Raw genomic sequence first — 23,489 nt, 5'->3', positions numbered from 1 at the left:
GTGAGCCTAGCCTTTAATAGTTGAGCCATCTCTCCAATCTGAAAATTATTTTGTATTTTTAGTTGAACTTTTAAATACTTTTTTTTTTTTTTTTGGTAGCACTGGCTGGCCTGGAACTCACTATGTAGACCAGGCTAGCCTTGAGTTCACAGAAATTCACTTGCCTCTGCCTCTCAAGTGATCCTTTCTTATTTTTGAGACAGGATCTTCACTTTGTAACCCAGGCTGATCTCCGACTTCAAAGGGCTGGGATTACAGATATGTTCCACCATGCCCAGCTTGGATAAGCATTTTTAATCTCTCAAACACAGCTGAAGTTTTCCTGGGTAAAGAAAGTGGCGGTTTTTAGTTCAGGCCTCAGGATGTGGCCCAAGCTGACCTTGACCTTTCAGCTTTCATGTGGTCCTGGGCATCCAAGCTTAGGTCTTCATCACCGCACAGCAGCATTAGCCCCACGGAGCCATCTCCCCAGCCCACAGTCTTGATTCTCTGTCACTTAGAGAGTAGTATACTTAAGTGTTTATGAGGGACATCGTGTCAGTATTTGGTTCTAAAATACCTAGATACTATACCTCAACTGAAGTTTGTTGTTTTTATTATTATGTATAGTGTTCTACCTACATGCCAGAAGAGGGCACCAGATCGATTACAGATGGTTGTGAGCCATCATGTGGTCGCTGGGAATTGAACTCAGGACCTCTGGAAGACCAGTCAGTGCTCTTAACCTCTGAGCCATCTCTCCAGCCCCTGTTGTTGTTGTTTTAATCCCAGACACAGATGAAACAAGCAGAGGGAATACTGTTTAAAAGCCTAGTTGATGGACACATGGAGCTTCATTATGCTGTTTGACTTCCTGAAATTCTGTAAAACAAAAAGTAAGAATAACTGTCTCTGGGTGCTGGGCTGATGGCTCAATCTTCCTCCGTGAGAATGTGATGTTGTATTAAGTGGGAGGGGACAGCTCCCTCCACCCCTTGGGCGCGGCTGCCCAGCTCCATAGCTCAGGTACCATGCAGTGTAACACCGACAGAATCACCTCCTAGGTTTCAGATAACTGTGGACAAACTGGCGGAGGTGGGAATCCCTGTACTTCCCAGGAGAGGAACTCTACTAGGATTCCGTGCCCAGCACCCACACGAACAGGAATTCGGAAAACTGAGAGGCCACAGACACCACAGGACAGCGGGAGTGTGACTGTGTGGCTGAGTAGGGGACTGCAGTCCAGCTGGAATGGCAGTGTGAGGGAAGCTAGAAAGGATAAGGTCACAGAGCTTGGTGATGGTGTGTGTGTGTGTGTGTGTGTGTGTGTGTGTGTGTGTACACGCGCGCAAATGTGCAGACCCATCTGAAGTACAAGAGCTGAACCAGTAACAGGAGGAGCAGGAGTCTGCTAGGTAAGTGAGATCAGATGAAGGAGGAGGAGGGACACAGGGCAGCAAACGGGTGCTGGATGCTGCATTTGGAAACTTGCTGGAAGAGTCACTGTGTCAGGGCAATGATGAGAAAACCTACATGCAGAGCAGGTCGGCAGTGAAAACGCGCGCTGGAAAGGCACTTTGAAAGAGCAGTCAGCGCTGAGGAAAGCCCCCGTTAACCCAATGATTGGAGTTAAGAAGAATGCCAAAACCAAGTAGGATATCCAGACACTAGGAAGAATGCCCAGGACTTTCCTGGACCAGGGAGAGGACAGGAGGGCAAAAAGGACTTGAGGAAGGGAGAGGCATGAGAGAGAGAAGCAGAAGGGGCAGGGAGAACCTCCTGTCGGGGAAAGACCCTGAAGGCATCAATGGCATCTCAGAGACCAATGTTCTCTGCTTCTGCTTCTCCACTTTCCTGGGACACCCAAAGGCAGAGCTGTGAATTCGACCCACCAGAAACCGTCCTACCAAGACTCACTGGCTCATTCCAGCCACCGGGAGGCTGCCGCAGCTTGGCCGAACATTTCCAAAGTAAAACAGAAAACCAGGAAGCAGCGGCAAGACTAAAGGAAGACTGGAGGCAAAGACGGAAGGTGACAGAGCTGCAGCGTTCCTTGACGCCATCTCTAAGACACTCTAAGAGTGACCGCTGACCAGGGTTCAAGCTGTTCCATTCTACCACATTCTTGGGACTCCTAGATGGCAAATATCACCAGCCAAGGCTCTTTCGCTGAATAAAACTTTATAAACCAAATGAAATTATGTCAAATTTACACTGAATGTTTACTTGCTGGCTGGGGTAAAAGTTTTGTTGTTAATCACTTATTCTTGTATAAAACAACTTTTATGTCTAACAGGTGACTAATAATTCTTCTAATATCATAGCCAGCCAAATGTATATCCACCAACCCACAATTCTCTGGGTCTGAGGAAATCTTCTCCATGTGATCCCATGGAAAAGGGGACCAGAAGCCTGAAAGCTGGTCAGAGGACACTGGTCTTACTAGTTAATAAAATATGGCAGACGGTATTGGATTTTGCCACCATATTCTAACATGTTTCAGCCATGTGCCAGCCACCATGCAGGCAGGCATTCTTTCTACTCCGCAGGACAGCTCATGATGCAGTGTTTACCTCAACAATCTAGAGACAAGACTGCTGACACTGCCAGATGACGCGGCTGTCCTACAGACTCCTAACAAGAGCCACCTCCTCTCTTTTCCTGACGGCACACAGTTTGTTAGTGGCCTTGTGCCAGCTGACGGGCCTGTTGCCAAGGCTCTTCAGCTCCCAGGTCCTGGCCTGGGGGAGCTCTTGAAGAAACAGCTAGTAGAGTGGAAGCGTCTGCTGCCTCCACCTGTGCATGGTACTGGGTGAAAAGATGCCACTTGTGAAGGATGGACAAGAAGACATCATGACACGACAGCCACATCCTCCTGCCCACTGCAGCTGCCCAGCGCTAGGGATGAACTACCAGCAGTGACAAGGCCAGAGTGCTCATATGGTGCTTCCACAGTCTGTCGGCCTTTGACACTTGGAGCATCACTGAGCACCTTGCTCCCGACAGTGAGGCTGGGTGCTACAGGAGCACTGAGCTGAGGAACACGGGTCAAAAGGCAGTTTCCCATACCCCAGCGAAGACAGAAGAACACTTCACAAAATCGCCATGTTTGGCCTGCATATACATCTGCACCATGTGCATGCAGTACCTGAGGAGGCCAGAAGAGGGCGTCAGATCCCCTAGAACTGGAGTTAGACAGTTGGGAGCAGCCATGTGAGTGCTGGGAATCAAATCCGGTGCTCTGGAGAAGCAGCCAGTGCTCTACGCTGCATCATCTCCCCAGCCCCCCCTCCACTCTACAACCACAAAATGGTTTGCTGGCAACAGGCTATGCAAACTGAACTCAGAGCCTTGCCCCCAAGACCCCTCCTGACAGGCCGCTATGACTCCTAACCTAAGCTACGTTTGTGTCACAGCCTGGGAGCCCAGCTGACCACCACATAATTGCGACAGAGAACTGCAGGGTGACAACATGGGCTTTAAGTAAATCTATTTGTGATCACCGACAATCTTTGCATTACGGCACACATAGAAAACGCTAGCACCTGTACTAAGGGATCAGGGGAAAAGGCTGGGGCTGGGAGGATGAACACCTCTGTACACTGGCAGCCGCAGTGGGGAAGGGAAGCATGGCTCCAGGGCGCCTGTAGCTTGGCTCATCCCCAACAAGCAGATCTCACCCATCTGCCTGACCACGGCCAGCTCTCTTGCAAATTTAGGTTTGGGGTTCCAAAGTCAGCTAAGACTTGCACCATCACAAATGTAGCTGATGGTGAGGAAGAGAAGATATTGCCCTTAAGTGTGGTCTGCATAGGCAAGCAGGTCAGCTTGGACACACAGTAGGAACTTCTAACAATATAGCCCCTGGCCGCTGTTTAAAGTCAAGACTGACTCTACTTTCTGTTGCTCGCACCCATCCACTACCAGGCTCAAACATAAAGGAACAACTACCCCAGTGCTGTATCTTAGTCCCAGTGAGCAGGGATGGATGCCTACGCATCATTTACTAACTCAGCAATGCAGGAAAAACTGTAAAAATGCTATTTACCCTACTAATTCCATTTTTAAAAGTTACACCAAGGAAATTAGTGTCATCCATTCAGATTTATGGAGAAGGATGGCCATTCCAGCATTTTTTGCTGTTGTTTTGAGACAGGGTTTCTCCGTGTAACAGCCCTGGCTGTCCTGGAACTCACTCTGTAGACTAGGCTGGCCTCGACCTCACAGAGATCCACCTGCCTCTGCCTTCTGAATACTAGGATTAAAGGCGTGTGCCACCTGCCCGACTCATGCCAGCTTTTTATGATAAAACAAGGACAGTTATTTGAGCAATGGACTACAATGCAGGCCTTAAAAGTCATGTATTAAGCGACATGAAAATGTTCATGTTGAAATGTTCGCCCCTTGACTTGCTTTAGGTATTTTTGGGCTTGCTTGGCTCTGAGTTCCAGAAAGCGGTGGCTAGAACAAAGCTGTTGCTTCCTGGGCTGAGCTGACAGTGCTCTACCACTCGGCAACAAGCTCTGATGAATGCTATGAAGGAATTCCAGGGCAGTGAGAGAAGAGGAGTCCAGTTCAAACTTCAATCACCGGCTGAAGACAGCCTGGGGAGTGGGGGGAGAGGACAGAATCCAGAGGACAAGAGCAGGACAGAAGGGACAGGCATAGCCTAAGACCTTCTGAGGATGGTGGGGAATGTTTCCAGAACTGAAAAGACCATGGGAGCTGAGGGAGCTAGCCACAAACTACTACATGCAATATGAACCCACTATGCTGTACAAAAAAAGAAAAGAAAAGAAAAGCATGTCTAACACATTCATGCACTGCTTAACAGTCATATAATACACACTTCTTTAAATTAGGAAAACAATGCCCAATTTTAAAGCAAATGTTAAAGAGTGGTCAGATCTGTGTCCATTAAATTACAAGCAATCTGCTTCCAGCCACGGTACTGTGAATACATCCCGTCTCCTGGGATCTCCGAAGCTGAGGGCAGGGTTGGGCCTGGCTACGACTGGGATGGGAGACTTGCAGGCAATCTACTCGTCTTTACACTTCCCTCTATTTGCTAACCTTCACAAAGTGGCATGCCTTGGTAGTTAGGGAGAGACCGCACAGCGGGGATGACGGAGAGGTAGGGATTCTATCTCCTTGGAGTCGTTTTATTTATCTACTTATTTATCTACTTGGGCTTTCTAGGTGCTGGGGGTAGGGTCCCGGGCCCTGCATATGCTAGGCACATACTCTGCCAAGGAGCTACCCTTAAATCCTTTTAAAATATCCTTTTTTCAAAAAGTATGTGGTTTACATTTGGCAAGGCCAAATTTGATTTGAAGGCCATTAGAAGGAGAAGGTGATGAGGTAAACAGCTGTCCCACCCAAAGTCCACTGTGAGCTGTTTCTTGTCACCCACCGGCACTGCAGACTGAAATGCAGCTTTCCTCCTTCCCCACTTACTAGTATTTCAGGGGAGCATTCATGTTGAAAGAGGATCCCTTTCAGAAAAAAGGAAGGAGGAGGAAACGTGTGAGATCTAAATCCGCTGTCTTTCCACTGGCCAATACCTGTACTTCAGAGATTCACTGGAGGCAGATCCCAGCACAAAGCCAAGCACAGCTTAGGCTGCTGCTTCACACTCTCTTCCCTAGGTAGCCCAGAGAGGACTCAAACTCAGCACCTGGGTACAGGTGTGCACACCACTCCCAGCTCTCTACGCTCTTTTCAGGTTAACCAGGTAAACTTCATAAGGAAGATCTGCTTTGTGGATTATCGACTATTTCTTATCTGGGGTGGGGAGAGGTGGCGGAGCCTTTTGCCTGGACCAGTATATGAACCACATCTGCTTTGGCAAATACTAACCAGCAGCTGGCCTGTGGGAGCTCTTCGGAGCCCAGGCCTCGGAGGGGAAGTGACACAACAGTACTCAGAGCCTGCCAACACAGGCCTCAGGAATCAAGGCCCGAGGAGCTGGAAACAAAGTGCTCTGGAGGGCTAGACAGGACAGCTCAAATCCACACGCAGGCTTTGGGGAAAGCCTGCTGCTAAAACAAAACAAGCCTGGCGGACACTAGGATCCCTCTAGGAAGGTGGGAGGCCACAAAATGGCACCTTGAAGGCCCCCAGATAAACAGACAGGGAGTCTGTTCCAGGAGAATGGGCAGTTGGGAGTGTGCTGAGCATCCCAGCTGCAGCCAGCGCACTGTGGACAGGAGCGCTTGCAAGGGCTGTGCGCCCGACCAGCCAATGCCAGAAGAGGAGACGACGACAACCCACACCCTCAGTGGGTAGGAGGGGGCCAGAGGGAAAAGTCACCCCACGTGGAAAACAGTCTGAAAAGCCAGCAGCCACCTAGCACTGAGCCCAGTGACAGACACTGGGTCCAAGCCTGAACCCGCAGCCACCACTAAGGAAGTCAAGCATTCCAGACCTGCACTGGCAGGTACTCTGCAGGTAGGGGTCTCTCTGACTCCCCTCAACTCACTGTAGCTTACAACAGGGACTAGAACCCACCTCACAAGGCTGCCGTTCAGCTGTAACAGATGAGGAGCTCAGAGGAGCTGCTGCAAACAGCACACTCCGCCCCTAGGTGAGCTCCTGGTACGCAGGCGCTGCCCCGTTGGGCACTGCCAATGACTTGTGTGACTGCTGGGCAAATTTCACGTTCTTCCCTTGCTGGCTTCACAATGTCACGAACTGACTTCCTTTGCTTATTTCCCACAGCACCCCGCTCGCCTCTCGCTGGGCCTGTTGTCAGGAAGCCGCTGTGAGAAGGCACATCCTGACCACAGCCTGTACTCCTGGCCCACCGGAAAGACAGTCAGTCTGTTTACATTCTCTCTGCCCTGGTTCCACTACAGATCTGAATTACTAGAGCACGTGTGGGGTGGGCTAGGAAAATTACGGCTGACACAGAAATCCAGGACCAAGGAACTGTTAAGGACGTGGAGCCACAGACTATAGGCTGGTTACAGACATGGAGTCCAGGGGAAAAACATCAGTCCTCAAGGGAGGCAAAACCATTTCCTTCTACTGGCAGCTGAAAGAAATTTCTCATCTAAGTCTTCCCCTAGGGGACACACCCCAGGGAAGGTGCTATTCTAGACAGCCAGGAGCCATGTGTCTGCACTCGGATCCACATCCCTCAAGACCTCAGGCTCCAAAACACCTCAGGCTCCCTGAGAAAAGGCAGCCAAATAATACCCCTCCATGGCTGGATGCAGAAGCTGTCTACCAACCCAGCAACACCCCAGCACCTTAGCAATGCCCCTAGCAACACTCTGTACCCCCATGCAGGTCCTCTGCCTGTCACCCGGCAACACCTACATCTGCACCATATGGACGCTCTTGTCACCCAGCAACACCTACATCTGCACCATATGGACGCTCCGCCTGTCACCCGGCAACACCTACATCTGCACCACATGGACGCTCCTCTTGTCACCCGGCAACACCTACATCTGCACCATATGGATGCTCCTCTTGTCACCCGGCAATACCTACATCTGCACCGTATGAACGCTCCTCTTGTCACCCAGCAACACCTACATCTGCACCATATGGACGCTCCTCTTGTCACCCGGCAACACCTCTGTACCCCCAAGGACATGTTCTGCCTATCACCCAACAACTCTGCAACCCTCCTGACCACAAAGGTGCTCCACATGTCAATCCTGCAACACCCTGCACTCCCAAGTGGGTGCTCCACCTGTCAGTCACCCACTACAGCTTAGGGAGATAAAATATATAAGTCCCACACAGCTGTGGGACAGAGATATGCAAAGCTGCAGAGTGTGATAATATAATCGGAACCTCACCTTCCAAGGCCTGAATCTCTAGCTGAAGAACAGCTAACACCTCCCAGAACATTAACCTAGTTACCTACGCATCTCATAAGACTTCATGTCATCTATTTACAAAAGTTACACATAGTATGTACACAGTATATCACCTGGCAAACACATTACATTGTTACATTGAAAATACCCTAATGTCTTTCACTTTTCCCTGATACTTCCATTTTAAAAGTTTTGATTACAAAAGTACCCATACATGCTAGATGGGTGTAATTAATGTATGAAAATCCATGGGGCTGTAAGTTTATAAACTGTGCATGTTTAAGATGTATATCTACTTTAATATAATATTTAAAAGAAAATGCCCATTTCAAGCAGTCAAGTAAATATTTTCAACTAGTCATAGTATAAATAACATAGAAAAATACACGCTTGTGTGCACAGGCAATAAGACATTACTTGTGGAGTTAAGTGCAACAGAACCAACAGGAGGTTCTCTGGGGCTCAGGAGTTCAAGGCCAGCTTAGACATATAGCAAGAAGCTGGCTCTAAAAGAGATAGTACGTGTGCGTGTGCGCGTGTGCGTGTGCATGTAAAGCATGGGCCACCACCACTAGGCTCTGTGGGGAAACATGGACCTCAGAAAACAAAGATGGCGCTTTAAGTCAAACTGGGGAAGAACAAAGTTGCATCTAAACAGTGCACCTACTGTGACAGGGACAAGGGAAGAAGCTGCGGGAAGAACAACGCCTTCACCTGGTACAACCCACCCAACAACCCACCCACGGGCAGCTCCAGAGCACTGTCAATCTCCCTCCTGCTGTTTGTGTTCACACAATGACTTTCCTCCCAGAGTCCTCTGAGAACAAATGCGCTCACTCTGGTCTGAGTTGGAGGGTAAGCGGGGAGGCGCAGCTGGTTTAAGTTTTAAAGTAACACTAGACAGCAAACTGACTGAATTATTTCGGGAGCATTAAATATGGTAAATGGGAGGCCTTTCTGCTAGCAATTAACATAAATTAGATGTGGATGGGCCCTTTGCAGGCATCATGAGCCTTAGCTTCCCTGTATTTGTATTTCACTGTATTAGAGAAGCAGCCAGGGCATTTCTTGCTCTGCAATTAACACTAATGGATTTTACTTTAGTACGATCCCACCTGTACTTTGGATTATTTGTTTGACTTGTTTCTTTCTCTTGCATTTGAAGTACAACTCCGAAAACACCAGGCTGTGATTGCCTCTTTTGTTTGCAAGTGATTTTCATTATAAGAAGATCCTAAGACTTGCTGTTGACCTGAAAGCCCCCTCTTCAACCTCACTCCTCAGAGCTGCTCCACCCCGACCCTTACACTACCGCGTTCTGTTAGGGAACAGCTCTGTTAGGGAACAGCTCTGTTAGGAACAGTGCTCGGCAGATTTAACTGCACACTCTCACAGTAAGACAGGTCACGCAGCTGCTGTCAGCCTCCACCGCTACAGCAGGCCACAGATCACTCAAGGAGCTGTGCTGTGCAAAATGACTCCACCGAATGGTGCCCGCTAGGGCCAAGGTAACTCTGGCACATCCCCAAGTGTCAGAGAGGACATTAAAAAAAGTGGGACGTTTCACAAACACATCACCTCCGTAGTCAGTTCTCCAGGATCTGCAGCAGTAAACTACAAGAGGACTGACGTTCCCTTTGGAAGTAAAGGGTGACATGGTTAGCCTGTGCTAGGACTGTGATCCAGTCATTAAATTATTTCCAAGAAACTAAAAACAGCATTTAAGCCAACCTGATGTTCTTTGAGCAAGTCTTACAAAGAGACTTCACTTATTTCTAGTTCACACAACTGTGACTTTTTTTTTTTGAGACAGGGTTTCTCTGTGTAATTTTGGTGCCTGTCCTGGATCTCGCTCTGTAGACCAGGCTGGTCTCGAACTCACAGAGATCCGCCTGGCCCTACAACTGTGACTTTTACAATGGTACATGGAAATAAATTACTGGCTTTCACAAGTCATTCCCTAACACAATTACATGTTTGTTAATTGCCTTTATACTTGGTTGGACACTAGCTCCCTTTCTATGGTCCTGCCCCTCAACTTGGATTTCAGTCAGACATGTACACTTTCAGGGACCCCACACACGCAGTTCTGAGTTGTATGCTGTCGTGTAACAGATGCTCTCTGCTCCATCAACGGAGACTGATGCCGAGCGACTGAGAGGGCAGAGTACGCAACCACATTCTGATGATTCCCACACTGTCTGCCAAGGCTTCTGACTTTCTCAGCATGGCGTATCTTCTGTAACAGTGTGGACACTATTTTTTAAAACAGGAGGAGACAGCTTACTATGGTGGCACACTCCTACAGTCCCCAGTACTAGGGAGGTGCGGGCGGGAGGGCCAGGGCCAGCAGAGCTGCATGAGCTACGTGAGACTATCTCAAAACAATCAGTGAATGAATGAATGAAAGAAATAAATCAGAGTAAGTACAGGTATAAAACTGTCAAAGGATACAATTTTAAGAAAACAGAAACAATAAAAAACAGAGTAGTTAATACATGTTAAATAGCACTCCTACAGGAAGGAAATAAATGTTCAAACCAAAAACAAGGTAAGAGAAGTCAGTCTCTTCCCCATAGAAGCTCAGAATGAATAATCCCAAGCAGGTCCCAAGGAAAGGGCGAAGAACAGAACTGGAAGATGGCGTGCTCAGTAAGGAAGCTTATGCTTAGCATGCACAGGGCCCTGGGCTCCACACATGTACACACAAACCCAGGACAGAATGAAAGGGTCACAACAAGGAACAATCTCAAGAAGGAAAAGCGGCTAAGACCCTCGGAGAGAAGGTGGCCATCGGCTCAGGACACAGAAAAGGACTGTGTGTTAAACAGTTGAAAGTCTCCACAGAGCCGCTGAAGGGTGCTGGCGCCCGGACCCACCTGGTCGCATCCCGCGTTCACCAACTCCTGAAGCATCTGCCGGTTTACTTCTGCAGTGGCTGAAGTGCCCGATTCATTGGCAAAGGGCAGTAGGGAATATCGGATTTCCCTGAGCGCTTTTTGATAAGGTCCAAACTTCGGGGTGGCTCTCATCTGCTGCTGCCTGGAGGCATCCTTGCCCCCCAGGCCTTTGGCATCCAGGGGAGGGTCACTGTTTGGTCCCCCAGGCAGCCCCGGGGTGGAAGACTTGGGTGGCTGCTTCAGCCCCTCTCGGATCTCCTGCAGGCGCTGCCGGCTATTTCCAGAGTAAGTTGTGGCAGGGAAAGTCTTCGGCCTCATCGTTAGTCCAGTTTCCTTTTACCATAAATACGATCTTCTCAAAGTGTCTTATATTTAAAAAAAGAACAGTCAACAGTGTCAGTTCATTGTAAACATGCTTTCAGAACAACTTCTTTCAAACGTTTTCTGTCCTTCAGTTTCTGTAGTTCCTAAAGAGAATCTAAAATTTTCCAGAGATTTCATTTTGAAGACCATCACTCTCTGAAAAAAAGAAGGGGGACAAAAATATTCATTTGTGGATTTCACACATAATGTTAAAGCTACTTTCCAGAAATGCATGGTGACTTTGGAAATATTCTACCTAGAGAGTAAAGAAGAAGCACATTGCTTCCCAGAAGTGTCATTACTACCTGCCTCAGGAGCTGTCCCAAGGAGGTTCCCGTAACAGGAAGCCCACAGCTGAGTGTACCCCCCAAAACACCACACGGGGCACACACTACAGGCTCAGCAATTGCCAGCTCACTGTCATGTAATCTGAAAACACAGCTTGAGGATTTGGGGTTAAACATACTAGGCAGATTTCTGGCTTGTCTCTAATATCAATCAATTCCTGATCCACAGCACTCTCCATGTGGCTTTACCCAACATCTTCACCCACCTGAGGCTGTGATCCTTCACGTCTTTTGAAAATTTTCCTGATGAAGCCCTCCCCAACTTTCTGAAAAACCAGATCGTCCTATTGAAGGTGTCGTTTACTACAGTTGAAGGTGGCCGCACACGATACCTTGAGAATGAATGTAAGGGGCTGGAGAGCTCAGGAGGGAAGCATATGCTTAGCATGCACAGGGCCCTGGGTTAAGTGTTGCTCTTCCAGAGGACCAGGGTTCAATGTCCACCACCCGCAGGGTAGGCCACAACCACTGTAACTCCAGTTCAGGAGATCTGATGCCCTCTTCAAGTAACATCCACAAATGTGGTTGGTGCATATGCATACATGCAGGCAAAATACCCATACACATGAAATAAATACATCTTTAAAAAGGGAGAGTGAGAAAGCATGCCAGAGTGTTCCACTTAGCAAAGTCGTGCTTAGGAGTGTTCAACTCTGATAATGAGGAAGAAATGGGCACCTGGGAGACACTAGTCTCAGGATGTGCACTTGGGACTTTTCCCTGGGCTAATAACACGTGGTCTGATCCTCTCGATGCCAGCCAGAGGCCACAGCTACCAGCTGCCCCAGGATCACAAGGGAGGAGCATGATACTCTGCAGCATGCTGGGCTGTGAGCTGCAGGTTTTGTGGACTGAATGTATTTCCCACTTACAATGTGTCCACCTCACGCTGCATTTATCAAGAGGCCACCCAATCACAAACAAGAAGCACCAATCCTCCCCACAGCAAGGCCGCGGCCCTCTTCTCCGTGCCGCCCCTCACTCACAAACTGTCTTCACCTGCAGACGTGCCCGTGGTAGTGAAGGCAGGCTGGCACCCCAGATCATACTGAAGCCCACTGCCCCCTTACCCATTCTGTCGTTGCCATCCCCACCAACTCACTCTCACTCTACAGAGCTCACTAAATTGACTTCAAGGGATAGACAGATAGACAAAGAATCAGGACTTTCAGCTCCGGTAACCCCATGACCACAAACAAGATCCTGTTTTACAGACATCTTCATGTGGGGGTAAAAATAAGAGTAACTAATATTGTCCAGTACTTACCACAGGCTAGACACTGTCAGAAGTTTATATGAATTAACTTACATGCTGTTACATTGTAACATAACCACATACAGCAGGAAATACTAGATATGACATTAAAGTGGCTGCTTTGTATGGGGACAGCGCTTTACTGTTCTAACTGTCCACTTTCTTGGTACAACTGAGGAGAAATCATTAAAAAAGAAACAGACTAAATTCTCAATGTGAAATCTCTATTTTAATGCATGGTTTCTTACCCTGAGTCACTGAAATGCTTAAGGAAGGCAAGATAGAGAGTGGGCTATGAGACCTGGACAGGTGAGCCCCTGGGCCCAGGTTGGCTAAGGCCTAGAAGCCTAGAACTCTGCTTAATTGATGTAAAACGAGGCATATTGCGAGCACACTCATTTCCAGGGACTTCCTGGTCTGAGCATCTGTTTTGAAAGACCTAGATTTCTAAAACCATAAGCTCACATTCCAACAAAACCAGAAGGTTCCTAAGAGCCTGCACAGCATGTGCAGAGGATCCTGGGAGTGACTCGTATGGCTGGAAACTCGCAAGGAATTACTGCTTTTCCACTCAGAATTCACATAAAAGTGGAGTGTCTAAGCTTTAATTTTCTTGCCTTTCTGTGAAAAATTAAGAGAGAATATACCTAGGATAAACCCTGGACAAAATGCACTTGGGGGAGAAAGGGTCTGCTTGGCTCACAATTCCAGTCTACAGCCCATCATTTAGGGACACCACACAGTGGGAACGTGTCAAATGCAGAGAGAAAAAATGCATGCATCCTGCTCACTCTCTCTCTCTCCACTGACACAGCCCAGGACCCCCCAGAATGGTGGGGCCCATGTGGGTGAGTCTTCTGCTTCATTAAATCCAATCAGAACTTTTCCCACAGATATACCCACAGGCCAAACTGATCAAGCAACCCTTCAGTAAGACTATTTCCCACATGATTCTATGCTGTGTCAAGTTGACAATTAAAACTACCAGTGCCCTATCTTGACAACCAATGACAGACACGGACCCTCTGCTCACTGCTCTGTACCTAGCCTATCTGCTCTACAAATGGGGTGGGGGGGTGTCTTTTTTTTTTCTTAAGATTTTTAAAGTTTACTTCCTGTGTATGAATGTTTCGCCTCTGTGTATGTGTGTGCACCTGATGCATGCCTGGTTCTTCTGGAGTCCGAAGACATTAGACTCCCTGGAATTGGAGTTGAGTGGCTAGGAGACCCATGGAGGTGCTAAGGCTAGGAGACCCATGGAGGTGCTAGGGATGGAACCATGGTCCTCTAAAAGAGCAACAAGTTCTCTTAACCCCAGCCCCTGGGGATATCTTTTTTGAGAGAAGGCCTTGCTATATAGCCAAGGTAGGCCTGGAACTCAGTCCTGCCTCAGCCTCCCTCCCGTAGCTTAGATCAGAGGCATGGGCCGAGTGCCTATTAAGCTTCAGGCGCTGACAGAATAACTGAGAACTCACCTCAGCAATTCACAGTGAAGTGAGGCAGAGGGCAAGGGAAGCAGGAACCGGAGAGAAAGAGGCCCCAGAGGGGAGGAATCCAGCACAGGATGGAAGGAGGATGCAGGGGAAAGTCAGAGACACTGAGCAGCGATAAGGAGTCTGACTGGAGAGGGGATGGAATTCCAGCCGGAGGGAAGAATGCAGCCTCCTCCTCAGAAGAGTGAGGCTGAGGCTTTCCTGGAGACAAACCACAGAGGTAGCAGGATTTTCTTCTGAAGGGCCTTTGGCAAATGTCATACCTGGTCTCAGTTCAGAAGCGAGGCTAGGAATCTGCTGGCTGACTGAGAGGCAGTAGCGCAGCACACCTGTCCACAAATGGTGAGGAAGGGCTTCCGGACCTGGTCACACCAAGCCAGAGCTCTGGGCTTAAAGGCAGAGGTAGCTACGGTAAGAGTCCCAGGCATTTAACCAGCCTGTAGGCCACCCATTCACACATGCCATAGGGTCAGCAGGACAGAGAGCACAAGTCCCTCCTGGAACTTTCCTCAGGGAAGGTGTGGTCTGTGACAGCCAGACTTTACTACCAAAGGACTCTAGCAGACTACAGAGAAGGCTAGCCCTTTCAGGCATCTAGGCCAGGGCGAGGGCTGTGAAGAAAACAGCCATACAAAGTTCTGTTAAACCAGAACAAGCCACATTTCCCGCCCATCCCATAGCCAAGGCTGGGGCACAGGGCAACAAAGGAGGCCCTGATGGGCTCAAGCCTTCCAAGCTCCCCCTGGAATTAGATCTGAAACAGAGGCTGCTGAAGCCGGGAGGAAGAAGAGGAGTGGGGACCCTGGGCAGTCTCTTCCTGGCACACCCATCATTAGGCTGACAGCATTCACAAGGAGCTCACATGCTCGGAAGAAGCGGCTACACCAGACGGCATGCCACTACCACCCTATGCCCAGACCCGAGAGACCTGTTTTCTTGACTTCTGATACCTAGGATCAGTCTGACCAGCTTTTGTACTTTCTACTGTGTGACTCTGCAGCCTCTGGCTTCTGTGTCTCCACTTTGGGCATGGTTCTTGCTCACTCACCCAGGCCATGTACGGCAGCAGCCATCACTCATTGCTAGGTACCGTTCTCCTGTGCAAATCTAACTAACAACTAACGTATGGTGCACAACTAACGTATGGTGCACAACTAACGTATGGTGCACAACTAACGTATGGTGCACAACTAACGTATGGTGCACAACTAACGTATGGTGCACAACTAACATATGGTGCTGTTGCCTTCAGACCACGCTGGCACAAGCTCAGGGGCTGTAGCAAGAGGCAGGAGTGAGTGGTTTGCTCCAAGCCCTTGCTTCCCACAGCAACGCTTTCTTACAGTTCTGCTGGGCTGTAAGCTCATCATGATAGCTGATGTGACACCTTCGTGAGAAAAAAAGATGATGTTTTCATTTCTATTATGCATCAGCTCTCGCCCTGGGACATTTTCCAAGGCTGGTGGGCACAGCCCTGACCACATATAGCCAAGTCTGATACCATCTATCATAACCTAGCACAGAGTGGGGCAGGAAGAGTCTACATCACATGGATGGTAGAAACTGGACCAACTTCCAGGCACTGGAAAAACAGGAATGGTCTCAGCACAGGTCACAGAAGAGGTGGTCATGTATATTCTGTAGAAAATGTGTATGATACTACCAAAGAAGGTGACTGTTGCTGCCCAGGTCCTCTGAGAGTGGCCAAGAGTCTCCAAGTATGCTGAATATACTCTCAAATGAACGGTTATACATGTGATATGAGGCCCACCCTCATACATGTAGGACTTCTGACCAGTGTACAAACTGAACATCCATACAAGGTGTCCTGCTCACTGGGTTAAGAATGAGCACCTTCAGACTGTGCAGCTTAAACTTCAAGATGGGGGACAGACAAAATAATCAATTATTTAAGCACTGCATGAAATGTGTTAATGAAAAATTGACAAAAGAAAACTTCTAGGGCTCTAACACGGGCTAGTATCTGGAAGTGGCCACTATCACCAAGGGGTAGCACCGATCGGAACTGGTGATGTTCACAGGACAGGGTTGAAGTAGTGTATTACAGTGATATACACCTAAGGGTTCAGAATGGGCAGACACAAAATTTAACTCGGGTCAGGAGACAAAAGCCAGCCAAAATTCAGCATGGTAACTGAAAAGGGACCACACTGAACACAGAAGCAGGTATGCCCACGTGTCTCCAGGATGTGAGGATGGATGGTCTGAGAAAGTGAAACCGGACTTCCCTGTGTGTGAAAGAGAAAAAAAGCACAAGGAAAAAAGCCAGTCCAGCCATGACCCAGGCCAACTGAAACATGGACCTGCAGCCCAGAGACAGGAGAACCGAGATTAATCCGAAGCAAGAGGACAGAAGTGATTGCCTGATGGACCCATGAGCAAGTTTTAGGTAGAGACAAGTGTTGCTTGCTGCAACGACAAGAATATGTTTAATGTCGTGGGACAAAACTGTACATACTCATAAACAGTTACACACACACACACACACACACACACACACACACACGCGCGCATAATGGTTCTCTTTCTAAACCATGGTTCCTAGATGAAATACCTGGCCTAGTCACTAGGTCCTAAGAGTGGGGCTAAGTCCCACGCAGTCTGGAGTCTAAACTCCAGGAGTAGTTCACACACCATCCTAGCCCCTCTGTCACTCTGATACAGACACTGAAACACACCAAGGGAGGACGTCCACACAGCACGCCACATGTTCCACAAACACTCCAATCACAAAGTCAGCCAAGGGACTGGAGGTATGGCTCAGTGGATAGCACCCACCTAGCAAGCAGGAGGCCCTGAGTTCCAGTCACAGCAACGCCTACTGCCACAATCCCCCCAACCCCAGACAAACAAAAACAAAACCCACAAAGTTGGGCCACAAAGCGAGTTTGCAGCCAGCCTGGGCTATTGAGATCTCATCTCAAAGAAAAAACAGTTGACCAAGGCAGGAAAAGCGAAGACTCCTCGGTCAGTGCGCACCCGAGCGGAGAAACACCAGGTGGTGGCAGCCTGGAACAGCCCCAGGGTCAAGTGTTTTGGTTTTGTCTCTCTTTTCCAGACTCATGAACAATTTGAAGACAAGTAAGCAAAGAGGATTTCAGGGACACCTGGTTTTCTTCAGTGTTCTGATTTTTCTCCCAACCTCTCCCCAACATTCTGTGGGAAGTGTTGGTCCTAGAAGACCCCAGGAACTCTGTCTTTTTAAGAGGTAAAATAGGACCCAGCAGTGCCCCTGGTCCTTGACAGAATCATCTAGAAAGCAGCATGTTTTCAGAATTGTAAAAAAGAAAAATTCCCTTCTCAGCTTGGAGACTCTGCGTTTTAAGGTTTAATTTGAAGACAGTTGGTTTTACAGCCAAATCTTGAACTTTTAAAAGAATTTTTTCATGGAAATATTCATCAGTCAAATGAAAAGTACAGCTGGAGATGCGCTTTGCTGAGCTACTCCCACACCATCTAACAAGACTGACAGATGGGAATTTTTCCTTCATCAATAAGTTTATAAATACGACCCTTGGGAATATCAAATAAAGTAAATCTAGTTTTTGAAATTTGTTTGGCATTAACAACTGATTTAAATGTATTTTAAAGGAAATTGAATAAGACCCTGAAACTGAAAATCTGAAACAATGTAGCAACTCACAGCTGTAATCCCAGCACTTGGGAGGCAGGACAAGAAGACTGTGAAGGTTCCAGGCTAGCCAGGGCTTCCCAATAGACCCTATCGAAAAACAAAGACCCCCAAAACAAACCAAAAGTCTGTAACAACTCACAAAACAAAACCACTTCACTGCAGAACAAGAGCCCATTACCAAACCTTCCGCTTGGCTGGAGGCTACCGACAACTGCGTGTAGCATTTTAAGCATTCCTTCCATGCTTCCTACCAAACCCAGCTCAGTCCTCAACCCGATCCGGGAGAATGCCAGCAGATGGTCAAGAATTCTTGCTCTCCTTTCTCCTCATGCTTCCCCATCCCACACAGGCGGCCAAACACACACCAACCAACAAACCACTCAAAACCCGTACCGGTAGGATGGTGCTTATGACACACACCGGCTCTATTTTAGTTTAGTGGTTTTTTTAATTAAAAAAAAATTGTTTTACATTTGTTTGTGTATGTGTGGGTGTGTGAACATCACAGCACACCTGTGGAGGTCGGGGGACAACTTACAGAAGTCGGTTCTTTCTTCTCTTCTACCATGTAGGTGCTGGGGATCAAACTCAGGTCTTTAGGCTTGGGCCATTGTGCCAACCTTGTCTGTGACATGGTCTAACTATGTGGCTCAGGCTGGCCTCAAACTCAGTCCACCTGCTTTAGTACCCACCCCCTGCCCTGCACTGGAGTGGCAAATATGTGCCACCTCGCTATCAGCTCTCTTCATTTGTTCATGGCTTAGATTTTTTTTGGGGGGGGGCATTATTTTAAAACAGTATTTCTTAGACCAGAACCTCCAGTTATTATTTAAATTACATTCCCACTATAATTAACTAGCAAAGATGAAATCAAGTGGAGAGGCCAGACCTCGAGCCAGACACTAAATGTCAGAATCACCTACCACCGTCCAGGCCGGAAAGCCACAGGTCTCTAAGGAAGGCAGTGGCCGTCTTCCTGGAGGTTCAGGAAAACACCAGTTCCCCACTGTCCAATAGTCACCAAAGGCCTTGGGGAGCCTGTGCTGTGGCCAGAGTAGATAGACAAGCGCGTGCTCCTTCCCTGCAGAACTCCTAAGAGCAAGTAGCTAAAGAGGACAGGGCAGGCCACCCCCAGCAGGGCTCCACATCTCTGAGCAAGCTGTGCCTCCTCTGCACCCACCCTCTCCAAGTTCCCCATCTTCCCCAATCGGGAGTGAGAATGGACAGTCCACTGGAGAATCACGGAGACCATCACACTGGAGAATCACAGAGACCATCAACCTAGCATCGGGAGTGAGAATGGACAGTCCACTGGAGAGTCACAGAGACCATCAACCTAGCATCGGGAGTGAGAATGGACAGTTCACTGGAGAGTCACAGAGACCATCAACCTAGCATCGGAAGTGAGAATGGACAGTCCACTGGAGAATCACAGAGACCATCAACCTAGCATCAGAAGTGAGAATGGACAGTCCACTGGAGAATCACAGAGACCATCAACCTAGCATCAGAAGTGAGAATGGACAGTCCACTGGAGAATCACAGAGACCATCAACCTAGCTGAAGAAGCAGTGTGTGTGCCTGCCTGTTGATGCACGAGCATGAGTCTTTCCGTGTGAGACCACTTAGAGAAAACCCGCGCAGAGGAAGGAATGCTTGACCCGGAAGAGCTCAGGGGCTGCGGCTGATGGGGTGTGGAGCTACTCTTGGGAGTCTCCAACTTCCCTGTAAGGGCTTGAACACACAAGAATGAAGAATGTATTCAGGAAGACAGACAATGCTGGGGGCGGGGGCAGGTGCTGTCTGGGGGACTTTTAATGTTAAAAAAATAAAATTAAACAGGAGAAAAGAGTCAGGAGGTAGGATGAGTTAATTAGTAATGGAAAGTGTTAGCCCTCAGCATTCCCGCTCCAATAACTGCCAGGGGCAGAGCGCTTCATATTCTAAACCCAGGCCTACTTTATTCAAAACCAACTTCCATTCTTCAAAGTCCGTGTTACCCTGACTGATTTAGAGATCTGTAGGGTCTGCAACGGTCTCTTAGCACTCAGGGTCAACAAGAAATGCAAACTCCTGCTATGAAATGCCAGAAAAATCCTATGTATGTCAAACATTGGCACACAAACAAAAAGTACTTGTTAATTAGCTTTACAAACAAAAACAACAACATAAAAACCCACCACTCTCAATTACAATTAGGTCGACCAAGTCTAGACGTTAACCAACACGAAGTATTTGCCAAGCGAATGGCAAGCATTAAGCAATGCCCAATTTCCTCCATAATTTTAGCATCACCAATTATCTTTATTTCCAACATTACTGTTTTATTATACCTTCAGGATGAAACAATAAATCAAATAACGTTTGTGTTCAAAGCACAGAGGGAGCAGCTGAGTAGTGGATCCTTAGGAACTAAGGGTGCCCCTCGGGGAGGGTGGCACAGAACTGGCAAACGAAAGGAATAGTGCCCCGACCACTGGAAGAGGTCTTCTTCCTCTGAACTCCAGCCGCTTCAGAGGCATCGCCATGGGCTTCTTAGAAGGACAGAGATTTCTGGGGATTTCTACAGCTTCCACAGAGCTCACTCGCTCCTTCTGTGGACGGCTGGACGGCTACCCATTTGCAGAACAGATTTAGTCAAGACAATGTAAATAAATACATTGACTTTATCAACTGTCCTTCAAGCATACTATTTTTAAATAGTATAGAATATTGCTTTGAAGTTTCACGTTATTACAAGCATGAAATGAATACAAAACGTTGTGTTAGTCTGGATTTCCCAATACAAACACAACACCCTCACCCCCCAGGTTACCCTCCCCCACAAGGCTCCCCAATAGCTTTCGTAAGCGTTGAGCGTGGATTTACCAGTTCCAACCCCTCCATTCCACTCTCCAGTGGGTTTTAAGAGCCTAGGGCAGGCTATTTACAACACAGCATTTAAAATAACAAGGCATTTTATTGTAAACGTGTTCCCCGCCCACCCCTGAAAGTCCCTCCCACCAAGGCTGTGATTTGCTAAGGAAATACCGACAGCTCCAATTTACACTTAAGACTATTCCAACTAGACGGAGAGGCTGAAGAATAACTCTCGGTTCAAAACTTAGGCGATTCTGTAACTCTATTCTAGTAATTCTGCATAGCAGCCTCTGTTGGTACCATGCGAAGCTGACACTTTGAAATGTGGTAAAAGCTAAGCAATTTCAAAGGAGCCATGGTGGATTCGCTCAACAGTCTTCTCTATACCCGGATAACGAGACAAAATTTTACGAGAGGCTGAATACTGTAATGTCTCGTTAATTATAGTTAAGTTAAAACAGGCTTTCTAAGCAGAGTCTGCATTCCTGTACTGGAAGATTTTTGTGAATGCCTTATTACAACAGTTGCCAAGGGGAGGGGGGCGGGTAGAATCATAAAAAGTAGCCTAGTCTCCAGATTTAGCACTCAAAACCGGTGAGCATCATTCACAGACCTAACCTAGGGTTAAACTAAAACTACGGCGCAAGATTTGGTACAAATCCCCTAATAAGCAGCCACGTTACGGACACGCAGGAAAAGTTTAAAGAAGTAAAAGTCCTCCCCTTAAACTTTTTGTCAACAAAATCTGCACGTCCAGTTCTCTCCCGTTCCCTCCTCACAGGCGTGTTTTCACGCGGCGGCCTCGAGCACCAGGCTGGCAGCCGAGGTCGCCCCGGGTGAGACCCGGGCCCCGCAGGAGGCTCGTGTGTGGGTGACCTGGGCTGGGGACCAGCGCTGCGAACTCAGGCCCCAGCGTCGCGGCGGGGAGGAGCAGCGGAGGCCGGCCGGGGAGAAGTGGGCTCCAGAGAGGCGTTACGCAACGGCCCCGCACGGACCGCCGGACGGCGCGGCCGGGGACAGGACACCGGGCGGGGACCGCGCCGCCGGGGAGCCCGGGGTCCAGCGCGCAAGGCCGCGATCGCGCGTGGAGGACGGCGCGGCGCCCCGAGGCCCAGGCTGGGCGGGGTCGGCGCCGCGGGACGCGGGGTCTCAGCCTCCGGACGCCGCCGCCGAGCACAACAAAGCCGCCCCGCCGCCGCCACCCACTGCCCCGCACCCGCCCGGTACCGGCCCGATGGACTCTCCGCGGCCCGCGGGGCGGCTCGACCGCGGGATCGGGCGGGATCGGGCGGGCGGAGCCCCGTCCCGACAAACTTCCCGGCCGCGGCCCCTCACCTCCGGGAGCGCTCTACACCCTCGGCGGCGTCCTGGCCCGCGGCTCCGGGACCTCGCGCGCCGGGAGACCGGGCGCCGCTGGCGGCAGTGGTTGCTGACCCCGTAGGGTCGGGGGAGTCCGGGGAAGCGGTGGCGGCGCTGGCGGCGGCGGCTCCATCTTCCCGGGGCGCTCACGCCGCGGTTCCGACGCGCAGACCCGAGCGGGACATTCGCTACATTGTTGGCATTCCACGGGCGTCACGTGACCCCTCCTCCCGCGTCACTCCCGGCCGCATACCAGCCCGGGCGGGGCGCCCGCGGCCTTGCTCCCCACCGCCCGCTCCGCCCCGCCGGCCGCTTCCTGCGCCTCCCGGCCCGGCCGCCACCTGCCCTGCGCGCGGCTCGCGTCGGAAGTCCGCAGCCCGGGAGCGCCGGTTCTCCCTAGCGCCTCGGACCAGTCGGTTAAAAAAAGTAAGTTCACACAGGCCCCGGTGCCAGCCGCGGAAAGTAGTGCTGGCTCTTGAGACCGGAGCATCGAATAAAAAAAAAAAAAAAACAGGACGCATGACAATCCGAGCTTAATAGGACGCAATTTAACCAGCTCCCTCCCCGGGCACGTTTTATGGAAAGTGCCTTATGGTTTTCTAGAACAGAACGGTACGAACCAACCAGCGAGACTGGCGTTTACACTTCGGCCACTCCTTTAGCCTCCATTTGGGGATTTGGTCCAGGGACAGACGCTGAGAAGAAATAACAGCGTGGAAGCCAAGTCCTCCATCTCCTATTGGCTCTCTAACATCACACTTCCCACCACCTACGGTCTGTGGTAAGTGATGCTGAGGACTAATGGTTTTAAAAGTCAACCTGGTTTCCTCCTTAATTAACAATCGTGACATTTGAAGTTTCAATTCCGGAAGAAACAATAATGAAGATCATTTGTTCCAGCTTTTATTTTATTTTTGTACTGGGGAAGGAACTCAAACCCTGGCTCCTGTGCTAAATTCAGCCTGTATTATCAGAGGAACCCTGGTCTGGACTGTTTAAACTACCAGAGAATCTCCTGAGAGTTCTCTTTTCTCCATCCTTTGAACTTTAATAAGGAAGCCTCCTGCAGATTCTTTTTCTCTTGTCAGCCTAACCCCGTGTGCTACGCTGACATGCATCTTGCACGGTGATGGGAACTCAACGCATCTCCAACACGGGCACTCACCTGGGTGCTTCCTCCCCCAACGCCAAGCACACTGGCAGCCTTCACTGTGTGTTTAAAGTTCTTGTCTCTTGCGCTTTAAAGGTGTAAAAAAAACTTTGATCAAGCCAGTTGTTAGTGGTGCACACCTATAATCCCAGTACCCGGGAGACAGGCAGGCGCTTCTCTCAGTTCGAGGCCAGACTGGTCTACAGAGAGAGTTCCAAGACAGCCATGGAGAAAACAACAAAACAAACAAAAGAAGGAAACTTTCATCAAATGAAAAATACTATAAAGTAAGTG

The 23,489-nt window shown here is 49.1% G+C and overlaps 1 protein-coding gene across 1 annotated transcript in view; it reads right to left on the bottom strand.

Annotated features, from left to right (window-relative positions):
- The window catches only part of Lats2 (large tumor suppressor kinase 2), a 55,988-nt gene extending 33,744 nt beyond the window's left edge, over positions 1-22,244 (bottom strand). Inside the window, exons 1-2 of the mRNA XM_059273561.1 lie at positions 22,022-22,244; positions 10,694-11,233 (exon numbers count right to left, since the gene is read on the bottom strand). Of these exons, the coding sequence (XP_059129544.1) occupies positions 10,694-11,032 (339 nt within the window). The 5' untranslated portion in view covers positions 11,033-11,233; positions 22,022-22,244. The remainder of the gene's footprint in view (positions 1-10,693; positions 11,234-22,021) is intronic.
- Between the last annotated feature and the right edge of the window lie 1,245 nt (positions 22,245-23,489).

This window comes from Peromyscus eremicus, chromosome 9 (assembly GCF_949786415.1).
Source record: "Peromyscus eremicus chromosome 9, PerEre_H2_v1, whole genome shotgun sequence".
In the NCBI taxonomy this organism is placed as follows: Eukaryota; Metazoa; Chordata; class Mammalia; order Rodentia; family Cricetidae; genus Peromyscus; species Peromyscus eremicus.
The sequence above is the reverse complement of the archived record's forward strand: the minus strand, read 5'-3'. Positions and strand labels throughout refer to the sequence as shown.